This window comes from Cebus imitator, unplaced genomic scaffold, assembly GCF_001604975.1.
Source record: "Cebus imitator isolate Cc_AM_T3 unplaced genomic scaffold, Cebus_imitator-1.0 Scaffold372, whole genome shotgun sequence".
Taxonomy (NCBI): domain Eukaryota; kingdom Metazoa; phylum Chordata; class Mammalia; order Primates; family Cebidae; genus Cebus; species Cebus imitator.
Window position 1 is genome coordinate 1,032,312 of NW_016107687.1, and position 12,361 is coordinate 1,044,672.

The 12,361-nt window shown below is 40.8% G+C and overlaps 1 protein-coding gene across 1 annotated transcript in view; it reads left to right on the forward strand.

Moving 5' to 3' along the window:
• Positions 1-12,361, forward strand: part of CUNH12orf56 (chromosome unknown C12orf56 homolog) — a 124,105-nt gene that overhangs the window by 78,863 nt on the left and 32,881 nt on the right. The window contains exons 4-5 of the mRNA XM_037730971.1: positions 528-601; positions 5,669-5,813. Coding sequence (XP_037586899.1) covers positions 528-601; positions 5,669-5,813 — 219 coding nt within the window. The remainder of the gene's footprint in view (positions 1-527; positions 602-5,668; positions 5,814-12,361) is intronic.

Below are 12,361 nucleotides of genomic sequence, written 5' to 3' on the forward strand. Positions count from 1 at the left end.
GATCTCTTGACCTCGTGATCCACCCGCCTCGGCCTCCCAAAGTGCTGGGATTACAAGCGTGAGCCACCGCGCCCGGCCTAGTCTTGATCTCTTGACCTCAGGATCCACCCGTCTTAGCCTCCCAAAGTGCTGGGAGGCTTCTTTTCCTAGGAATTAATATTAACCTATCACAGTCTATATTGAATTAATATTGTACTACCTCATGGATAATGTAAGTACCTAGCAACACAGTACAATTCTATTTATATCTTGGCCCTTTCTTTGTGCTATTGTTGTCACATATTTTACTACTGCTTATATTATAATCCCCCTCCATAACATATTGTTTGTTTTAACTAACAAACTTAGAAAAACAGCATTTTATAATTATCCACATGAGCCACCGAGCCTGGCCAGAATGAGTTTTATAAACAAATCATGTACTATAGGGGGGATTAAAGAATAGATATATAATATTGACTAAAGATAGGGGTAATTGATTATCAGCAAATAAAAATTCTAACAGTTTCCACTTTTTCCTCTTTCAGAAAGCTACCCTTTTACAAGATCCCCTCTACGTTAGTGAGTTCAGTCCTGCTATTAGAATTCAAAAGCCATATAGGTAAGAAGTGATGATATATGATAGAGTTGCAGGGGGATTTTTCTTTCCTCTTTGCCTCTCCCTTTTTTTTTTGAGACTGAGTTGTGCTCTGTCACCCAGGCTGGAGTGCAGTGGCAAAATCTCGGCTCACTGCAACCTCCACCTCCTGGGCTCAAGAGATTCTCCTGCCTCAGCCTCCTGAGTAGCTAGGACTCCAAGCACCCACCACCACACCCAGCTAATTTTTGTATTTTTTAGTAGAGACAGGAGTTTTGCCACTTTAGCCAGGTCGGTTAGATTGGTCTGATCTCAGGTGAGCCACCCTACTCAGCCTCCCAAAATGCTGGGATTACAGGTGTGAGCCACCATGCCTGGCCCTCTTTGCCTCTCCTAACTGTTGTATGTGTGGCTATCACAATTATACCTCTACCTCATCTGCCTGCCCTGATGGTTAGGTCCACAAACACAACTATCCACTGGATATCTTTTGTTTGTCTCACAGGAACCTTAAAGTCAACATATTCAGAAGAGAACTCAGCATCTTCCCTATGGAACCTGACTTTCCTTCTGTGTTTCCTAACACAGGGAATGGTGTCATTATGCCCAGATCACCTAAGCAAGAGTCCTAGATGTCACCCTTGCCTCCTCTCTCCCCTTCGTTTCCCGCATCCAGTCAGTCACAGCATGCCTTATTTATTGTGCCTTTAGTATCTCTGGATAACATCCTCTTCTTTCCATGGCCACTTGCTCAGGCTCCATTATCTCGGTTCTGGGTTCCTACAGTGTTTTCCTAGCTAATCTCTCTGCCTTCACTCTTGCTCCTCTCCAGGCCCATTCTCCACTACAGGAGAGGAATCTTTCTGAAACACAAATCTGATCATGTAGCTCCTCCCAGGAAGCCTTTGAATGGCTTCCCATTGTCCTTAGATGAAAGTCTAAACAGTGTACAAAAATATGTATGACATCTCTTTTATCTTTCTGTCCTCAACTGATGTGTTCATCCTTGCTCCTTCCCTAAGCTCCTGCTCCAAATGAACTTTTCACAATTCTCAGAAAGCTCCCTGTTCTCTTCCCTCTGGGGCCTATCGTAATGGCCCCTGTTCTGTAACACTACTCTACTCATCTTTGTCTTCCTGAATAACTTCCAACTCATCAAGTCTCAGCTTATTTACCATTTTCTCTGAAAATCTTTCTTGATATTCTAGAACTAAGTTAGGAGGGACTCCTCCATAATGTCCTATGCTCACATATTTTTTTATTTTTATTTTTTAGATGGAGTCTTGCTCTCTTGCTCAGGCTGGAGTGCAGTGGCATGATCTTGGCTCACTGTAACCTCTGCCTCCTGGGTTCAAGCAATTCTCCTGCCTCAGCCTCCCAAATAGCTGGGATTATAGGCATCCACCACCATGCCCAGCTAATTTTTGTATTTTTGGTAGAGACGGGGTTTCACCATGTTGGCCAGGCTGGTCTGAAACTCCTGACCTCATCATCCTTGAGCCTCAGCCTCCCAAAGTGCTGGGATTGCAGGTGTGAGCCACCACACCAGGCCTGCTCACACATCCTGTAGCACTTACAAGTCTGTATTATGATTGCTTGTTCAGTATTTGATGCCCTATTATGCATTACATTCCTTAAAGGCAGGGACCCTAGAATGAATGCATAAATAAGATAGAGACTGCGAACAGATCATAAAAGGACCTATATGGAAGGCTAAGGAGTTTGCATTTTATCCAGACTTCAGAATTCTGCTATGTTCTGATCACAGGTAGGCTGTATATTGTAGTACTTACTTGTGATGTGAATCTCTCTTTCATTAGATTGTGAGCCCCTGGAAGGCAAGGACTATGTCTTGTTACTCTTGGTCTTTTTCTTACTGAAAACAGTGCTTTGCACATAGTAAGCACTCCGTGAATTGACAGTGTTAGCAATTTTGATGTTATGCAGGTCATGGGCAAATTTTGTGACATTTCTGATAGTGAGGTATATTGGAGAGTCATGTAAATGAGCTGAGAGTGAGTTAATTTTAAAAGATGTATATTCATTCCCCACTAAAAGGAACCAACGTTCCTTAGAGGACATTCTAGATCTGGGGCAGGACATACACAAAATAAGTCTGAAACAGTTTGTTCCAGAAAGAAAGGACAGGGCCCTAAGTAAAGGGCACGGGAACCCACATGAAGGAGCTCCCAGTAGTCAAAGATGGGACAACTTGAGTATCAGAAAAAAATAAGAAATGAGGCTGGGTGCAGTAGTTCTCACCTATAATCCTAGCACTTTGAGAGGCCAAGGTGGGTGGATCACCTAAGGTCAGGAGTTCTAGACTAGGATTACAGGCATGTGCCACCATGCCCAGCTAATTTTTTGTATTTTTAGTAGAGACAGCGTTTCTCCATGTTGGTCAGACTGGTTTCGAACTCCCAACCTCAGGTGATCTGCCCACTTAGGCCTCCCAAAGTGTCTTTTTTAAAAGGTTCTATGGATAGCTTAAAATTTCTACAGGTTTTCATATGTTTACTTTAAAAAAAGTATCAGTTTTCATTTTAGTGTTTTACTTATAGTGGTTTTAAAACTAATTGTATGATAAACAGACTCAAATTTTGTGTATGTGTGGCTTGAAATTTATTCCTGAAGGCAAGAAGGATGAGTTCTACCATTCTCTTGACTCAGGAAAAGCATATTTCTTACAAAGTTAATTCCTGAAGGCAACATACTTAAAATGCAGTGATTTCAAATGCACTGTGAAGGATGCCATGATACACAAGAGATAGTCTCTATCTGTAAGGCATCTTCAATTTAAAAGGAATAAATATCCCCTAGGTTTTCAATTTAGAAACTGTGTCACAGATGGGACAGTTCTGCAGCTTGACCATTGTGAAAATCATACACAGCGCTTCTGAGATAATATAGGAAGAGCCTTTCCAGCATTTTGCAAATTTGAGGTATTATTTATAGTAAATGTCTGGAAAGATGAAAAAATACAGGGAAAATAGAGCTTATTAGATTAAGTATCTTTCCTATGGCTGGGTGAAGTGGCTCATCCTTATAATTCCAGCACTTTCAGAGGCCAAGGTGGGCACATCACTTGAGGTCAGGAGTTTGAGACCAGCCTGGCCAACATGGCATAATCTTGTCACTACTAAAAGTAAAAAAATTATCTGGGCATGGTGTGTACGCACTTGTAGTCCCAGCTACTTGGGAGGCATAAGAAGCAACTGTTTCAAAACAAACAAGCAAACCCAAAATCTTCCTGCAACATTATTTTGCTGAATTAATGTTTTCTCTCTCTTTCCTTCCTTCCTTCCTTTCTTCCTTCCTTCCTTCCTTTTTCTTTTCTTTCTTTCTCTCTTTCTTTTTCTCTCTCTCTCTCCTTCTTTCCTTCCTTTTCTTTCTTTCTTTCTATCTCTCTTTCTCTTTCTCACTTTCTCTCTTTCTTTCTTTTCATTTTTTGAGATGGAGTCTTGTTTTGCTGCCCAGGCTGGAGTGCAGTGGCACGATCTCGGCTCACTGTAGCCTCCACCTCCCAGGTTCCAGCAATTCTCCTGCCTCAGCCTCCTGAGTAGCTAGGATTACAGCTGTGTGCTACCATGCCCAGCTAATTTTTGTATTTTTAGTAGACTCAGGGTTTTACCATTTTGGTCAGCCTGGTCTCGAACTCCTGACCTCGTGATCTGCCTGCCTCGGCCTCCCAAAGTGCTGAGATTACAGACGTGAGCCACTGCGCCTGGCCGAATTTATGTTTTCTACCTGATGAAAATAGAGTATCTGTTAACATTATTATAGATTTTCCTCTTATTCCTAAGTTGAATCATGGAGTCTTCTGGCATTCGACTTCTTATTTAAATTAGTCAAATGAAGTTTGTTATCTATGTATAAGCAAATATTTTCTGAATCCTCAAAGAAATTGTTATTATTCATAACTTATCTGCAGTAATATAGAATATGTACTCTAACTTGAATTTATGTTGTATATGAGACCTCAATTTATGTATGAATTGATTTTTAGTCTGAAGAGGTTAGTGTGCTATTTTCTGTGAAAATTTTTTTGGCCATAAAAAAATTAGTTTGGCATTACTATCTATTATCCTAGTTGGCAAAGGATTTAAAACAGTTTATTTTTATTGTGGATCTTAGCAAATTGCTGACTATGAATGAAAAAACAGGAAAATCAATTTCAAAATAATTCTGCTGATATTGTATCTTATCTGAGCTTTTGCTTTTCTAAGCTCTTTTGTAAAAACTACATTTCTGTTGTTGGAGTTCTCAGAGAATAGAAGGATTTTATAGTTATTTTTAAAATGAAATATGATGGTAATTAGATGTGGATAGGAAAGCAGGATCTCAAACTTATTCCTGTTTTATGAGACCATTTATCAAACACTTAGTGTATATGAAGGACATGCATTAACTAAAGTATCAAAACAGCGCATTTGGCCAGGTGCAGTGGCTCACACCTGTAATGGCAGCACTTTGGGAGGCCGAGGTGGGTGGATCACCTGAGGTCAGGAGTTCGACCAGCCTAGCCAACAGAGTGAAACCTTATCTCTACTAAAAATACAAAAAATTACCCGGGCGTGGTGGTGCATGCCTGTAATCCCAGCTATGTATGTAGGTGGCTGAGGCAGGAGAATCACTTGAACTCAGGAGGTGGAGGTTGTGATGAGCCAAGATCACCCCACTGCACTTCAGCCTGGGTGACAGAGTGAGACACCAGCTCAAAAAACAAACAAACCAACAAACAAAACAAACAAAAATACCCCAACATATTTGGGTAGGTACTATCATTATTCCTATTTTACACAGGAGGAAATGGAGGCATGGAAAAGCTATGTAACTTGCTCATGATAATGACCTAACCGAGTAGCAGCAGGTCTAGGATTCTGACCTCAGTCTTCATGCTCATGATCATCATGTTCCTTGCCTCTCTGCTTGCTATCATTGAATTCATAATGATCGGTCTCCCTCCAGCATCACCACTAGAAAAGAGACCATTTTTTTCAGAATGCTTCGTTTTTGGGTTAATAAGATCGACTCATTGACTGGACACAGGAGAACATTTTTTACCTGGAAAATTTTCTTGTGTTTCTGTAGGTCTGAGGAGAAAATTAAGCACTTCAGTCAACTTAAATCTGAGCTTTTTCTTAAAGACAATTCTTTGAGGAGGATACTTTCTTTAATTATGGAACTTAAAGTAGCAGCGCAGAAAAACTTCATTCTGAAAAGACTTTTCTGGAAGGTAAGTGTTTTGTTTTATTTTTAATCTTTAAAGCTTGTGTCATCTGGTCACCAAGTATAAGCATAAATTAAAATATAAATAAGTATTGTCTTGTATTCTGATGCTGTATTTTTAAATGTTGATAAAATTTATTGTAGTCATGTGGTGTAATTTGTGATGTAATCAGTAATGTATATGAGTATGTTGTGGGGAGTATGCTGGGAGTGGTAGCGAAAAGTAGCTCACATGGGTTGGGTTGGCAGAGCCAAAGGAGAGATATTAGAAGGAACATTTTTTGCATGCAAGTTATATATAGACAGTAAGATGGGAAAGTAGATTTTCAGAAGGCTTTGTTTTTTAATTTTTTTGTGATGGAGTCTCACTCTTATCGCCCATGCTGGAGTGCAATGGTGTGACCTTGGCTCACTGCAACCTCCACCTCCCAGGTTCAAGCCATTTTCCTCCCTCAGCCTCACAAGTAGCTGGGATTACAGGCACCTGCCACCATGCCTGGCTAATTATTTGTGTTTTTAGTACAGATGGGGTTTCACCATGTTGGCCAGGCTGGTCTCAAACTCCTGACCTCAGGTGATCCACCTGTGTTGGCCTCCCCAAATTTTGGATACACGGGTGAGCCACTGCACCCTGCCTGTTTGTTTATTTTAAAAATAGAGACAGGATCTTATTGTGTTGCCCAGGCTGGTCTCAAACTCCTGGGCTCAAGCAATCCTGCCTTGGCTTCCTAAAGTGCTGGGATTACAGGCATGAGCCACTGTACCTGGCTGATTTTTAAATGTTTTATTGTGCAGTGTCCCTTACTGTAAAAATATAATTAAAAATTATTGTTGAATATAGGACTGTTATTTTTTAAAATGTGACTCCTAGGGAGGTAAGGCAACCTTATTCTCACTCAGTAAATTACAGATGCATCGTTTTCAGGTTCAGGTGAAAGTGTTAAGAAGCCCAGGTGAGTAACCTGGTGTGGCGCTAATGAGGCCTAGGTGAGAGGGTGAGCCCTGCCTAGGGCTGGGCTCATGTTGATGACTATATATTTTATCCTAATTCTGGCCATTGGTCACACAAGTAGCTGCCATCATTTCACTGAGCAATTGTAAAGCATGTGAACTCCCAACCATACAAGAAAGTCCTGGCCATTTATTAGCTTCTAGGTCCTTCAGATGTAGAGTTACCAACCATTTTGGTTTGCCCAGAGTAGGGTGACCAATTATTCCAGTTTGCCTGGGACTAAGAACGTTCCTGCAGTATTGGAAAGCTACAGCAGTTCCAAGCAAATCAGGACAGTGAGGGCAGATTGGCTGTAGAGTAGAATGTGCCACTGGGATCATGTGTTTACAGGCATTGTATTTATTTGGCACTCCTAGAACAAGTATATCTAACCCATTCTTGATTTTTGGACTATTCAGGTGAGCTGTTTGAGGGGTATGGGCCCTAGAAGTTAAAAGATAAGGATGTCTTCCGTCCCTTTCCCCTATCCATTCATTCCTTCATCTCTTTGCCAAGTTGTTTTCCTTTCAGGGTCTGTCCTTCCAGTTTAGAACAGTACCATGAATCCCACTTGTGTCAGTATTAAAGATAGCTGGGAAGCACTTTTCAAATGGCACAATCCCTCTTCAAGATGTCTAAAACAATGGTTATGTCTGTCCAGTTAGGGATTTCACATCCACATGTAATCAAGTCTGTTGCTGTTGCTGCTCAAATTTTCAGTTCTCCACATTTTAGGTACTTAAGCAAAAACATGATAGCCACAGTCTTTCTAATCCATTCACATTCCTCAGTTTCACCACCTCCCTCTTCCAGACTGCTCTCTGTCATTAGTCCTCTCCTTTCTAACAGAAACGAGGTTATGATTTCGAAGGCTGTGGGTTCATCGAGTTTTTGTGCCAATTCTGTTGGCCCTAAACTATCAAGGAGGCTCCATTTCACCATTCGATTGTTGGATTTCAGGAGGCAACTGATTATATTGGTATGTACAGATTACTCATGTATATCCCATTTCCTTCCAGTCATCCCAGCATTTCCCACTAGTCTATCTGTCCCCATCTCTGAAATCCTTCCTTCTCTTCCCCCTAAGACTTTTGAGTGTTATCATGTAGTGGAGGTTTCTCAGTTCCATCTCATCTATTACCTTTTCAATGGAGACTACAGCATCAGCCAGCTCAGCCTTGGCTTAAAAGCCAGTATTGCAGTCCATAGGTAGGTGAAAAGTTACTGCAAGGCTGCAGGCAAGGGCAGTGGGAAGAGACAGATGACTAGATGACTTCTGCACTTTTAGCTGTTTGAAAAGTACCACTCCCACTCTGAACAACATCTGGCCTTCCCTGCAAAGAGTGTACTATACTTGAAGCAGAGCACTCATACATAAATGGCTGTGTATGGAATTGCTTGCCAAAGAAGTTTCTAGCCTTTCCCTTTCCCCTAACTGCAACAGGGAAGAATTCTTATCTTTAGCCTGGTTTCCACATGAGGTTTTTCTGAGAAAGGGGCCTGGGACAAGAAGTCTGTCATGTAGCTAAGTAGGCAAGAAATCCTACTAATCCAATTTTGTTTGAAAGTTGCTTGTCCATATGATTTTTTAAAAGTAAAGTTTAATTTCAATTTTTTTTTCTGATATTACTTTGGGGTAATATTTAAAATTAGAGACATTTTGTAACCCTGTAAAATACATAGGGAATATAGCATTCCAGTGTATACAAAGAAGGCAAATTCTTTAATCAAATAAAGAGCATTAGAAAATGAGAAAAACACACACACAAAAAAGAATAATGTGCCAAATTTCCTACAATATTGAGACTCAGGTAAGGATGACTGTAGTGCTTAATAGTCTAAAATGGTTGTTACGCCGGGTGCGGTGGCTCAAGCCTGTAATCCCAGCACTTTGGGAGGCCGAGGTGGGTGGATCACGAGGTCAAGAGATCAAGACCATCCTGGTCAACATGGTGAAACCCCGTCTCTACTAAAAATACAAAAAATTAGCTGGGCATGGTGGCGCATGCCTGTAATCCCAGCTACTCAGGAGGCTGAGACAGGAGAATTGCCTGAACCCAGGAGGCGGAGGTTGCGGTGAGCCGAGATCGCGCCATTGCACTCCAGCCTGGGTAACAAGAGCGAAACTCCGTCTCAAAATAAATAAATAAATAAAATAAAATAAAATAAAATGGTTGTTACTGGATAGATCCTGTTAGGAATACACCATCCAAGTTTTGACTCTAGAACTTCAGAAGATTGTGGAAAATATGACCAACCAAGCTGATTATGAAGATGGAATGGAATGCATGTGGGAAGGGTAAATAAATTAGGATTATCTTCTACCCAAATAAAACTCTCCAGTCCATTCTACACACGGTATCAATTTAATCTATAACCCTGATTGTGTGGGACTGCTTGTTCCAACATTTCTCGTGACTTTCCTTACTAAATTAAGTAAGACTTTGGCTTTGGCATATAAGGGTCTCCACTAAGGGCCTGTGTCATAGATTTCAAATTTGGACAGGTGTAGCCTTTATTTTAGCAGGCTGGGGTTATCAGGAAGGAGCTGTGTATTAGTCCATTTTCACACTGCTATAAAGATACTAGCCGAGACTGCGTAATTTATAAAGAAAGGAGGTTTACTTGACTTGTTCCTGGACCAAACCAAGGGTCGGGCTGCTTATTCTTGTGGCCCAATAACCAGATGCAGATGAACTGGGAGAAAAGGGAGTTTATTTCTGTAACCAGTAACAGGGAGAAGGCCTGAAAATTACTGCCAGACCAACTCAAAATTACTAAGTTTTCCAGAGCTTATAATATCTTCTAAGCTACATGCCTACGTGTAAGTGCTTTCATCTAAATATATAAATGATTAACTTCCTTTAATCTAAATCTATAACTAAGATCTGAGTCCTGAAGACCTTCCTCTGGGGCCTCAGTAAATTTACTTAATCTAAATGGGTCCAGGTCCTGGGATGATAACTCTTATCTTGTCTCCTGCTAAATCATGGAGGTTTGGGGAGTTCCTTCAGATCCCCAGTTGTCTGCAGAGACCTGAGGAGTTTCTTCAGACCCCCAGTAAAATCTGTTTAATCCTAAACAGATCCTGTTAAGAATTCCTTCATTATCTTGTGCTTCAAGGCCTAGGAAAGGCCTGGTCAAAACTCTTGGTGGGCTTTTGTTACATTACAGCCTTTGTGTAAGGGCACTGACTCTATCAGCTTTTAATATTTAACATAACCACTCAATCAGTGCTGGAACAGTTGTTATGGAGGCCTGTCTGTTCAACTCTTATAGAAACCTGGCCTACCACAGACTCACAGTTCCACATAACTGGGAGGCTTCAGGAAACTTACAATCATGGCAGAAGGTGAAGGGGAAGCAAGGCATGTCTTCCTTACCTGACAGCAGGAGAGAGAGAACGTGCAGGGGAAACTGCCATTTTTAAACCATTAGATCTTGTGAGAACTCCCTCGCTATCACAAGAACAGCATGCATGATCCAATCACCTGCCACCAGGTCCCTTCCCCGACAGTGGGGATTAAAATTCAAGATGAGATTTGCGTGGGGACACAGAACCGAACCATATCAGGCTGCCATCTGAATAGGGTGGGCGCTGGGAGAAAAAATCCAGATGTAGATGCTCATAGAAAAGGCACAGTTCCCAAGGGTGAAAGCGATCTCTACATAGGAGTGAGCAAAATGAAATATCAGGATATTTTAGCATGTGGGTGAATTACACCCGGATGTCTGCACAAACATTTGGCACTAGGAAGATCTGCTTGTTTAGGGTGTGGGGACAGGGCTTTTATGGAATGTGAGCACATAAAGATTGTCAAGAGTAAAGCCAGTAGCTGGAAGAGAACTGAGAAAGGACTTAGAGCAATGCCCAAAGGGGACGTCCACCCAGATACACTGGGCATAGCCGGGGACTGGATTTAAAGTAGATGTCTAGGTAGAAGAACTGAAGTACGACCTAAGGCTTAGATTAAGAAGAAGGATGTTGATGTGTATTCCTAATGGAATCAGCACCAGTGTTAGTCTGGAGGCCATTTAAGCATCTCCAGCTTTAAAGCAGGCCTGATACCCGTGGCCTTGACTATGGCGCAAAAAAAGAAAAGAGAGAAATAGAATAAGGTTAGGAGTAACAGACCCAACCCACTACTTTATCTTCTCTCCACTTCTGTCCTCTACAAGATCGAGCCATGTGGGATAACTTTGACACCTGTTCTCCTTAGCTCTCCTTTCTCCCTGCTGTTTGCTTTCTCTAGAATATTGTTCTTTTATTTTCACTTGTTAAAAATCATACCCATTCATCAAGGCTCACCTCAAATGCTATTTTCTGCCTTTCCTGTCATGCCAAATGGGTAACTTTGGTACCATCCTGCTTTTGATCTTCTCTGTCAATTCTGTGCCATAGAATTTTCTTTGATGTTTTATACTCATCTACATTGTTCAATACAGCAGACGCTAGCCACATGTGGCTATTAAGTACTTGAATGTGGCCAGTGAATAAAAAAGTAAAATGTTAATTTTATTAAATTTAAATTAATTTAAATAGCCACTTGTGGCCAGTAGCTACCAAGTTGAACAAGGTAGTTTTATGACATCTTTCAAAGCACTTTCTCTTTAACAATTAACAGACAGGTTTCATACCTAATCTGTGCGAGGCTTGGTGATAGGTATTAGAAATATAGCACCATTATGATACAGTTCCTATCCTCAAGAATTAGCACAAATATCCTCCCTTTTACTACAGTTATTGGTATATTTTCTTATTTATCATAATATGCTATAAGCTTCTTAGTACAGGTATATGTCTTACTTATCTTTGTATTCTCCCAAAGCCAAACACAATGCATGCATATTCCAGGTACTGTAAGCTATTCACATTAAATTGCAAATCTGTTTTCTTGTGAAATATGAACCTAATCCACTGTCTAAAAATAAAACTTTCCTGATCTGTTTCAGACTTGAAAACATGGCAGCCATTATTTAATGTAATGTTCTTACCTGGGCTAAAATAGATCTTCTAATTCAGTGGTCAAAAATGAAAGGCCAAAGTGAATGGAGAAGGAAATAGAAAGTCAATGGGTAGTCTCTCTGTTTGGGGTCTTTCTACACTTCAGTGGAGTCCCCCTTGGTCCTATTCCCCAACCATGCCATCAAACCCAATAGCCTTATGTTCTTCTGTCTAGTCCACAACCAAAATCTATCCTCAGATTCGCTTTCACAAAATTAGCATATACGACTAATTAAAGTCAACATGCTTTAAGATTTTTTTACTTAAAAGGTTATCATAGCATTAAGGTAAAGCAGTGGTTTTTCAACTTATGGTATATTTCTTGGAAAGCATACATTCTGTGAAGCCCTCTTAGAAACCCATGCCGGGTGGAGAGATTAGGGCCATTGTCTTAGTCCATTTTGTATTGCTATAACAGAATATCACAAACTTGGTAATTTATAAAGCAAATGAATGTATTTCTCACAGTTCTGGAGGCAGGGAAGTCCAATACCAAGGTGCTGGCATCTTGTGAGGGACTTCTTGTGTCATCCATGAGAAGGCAGATGGGTAAAAGAGC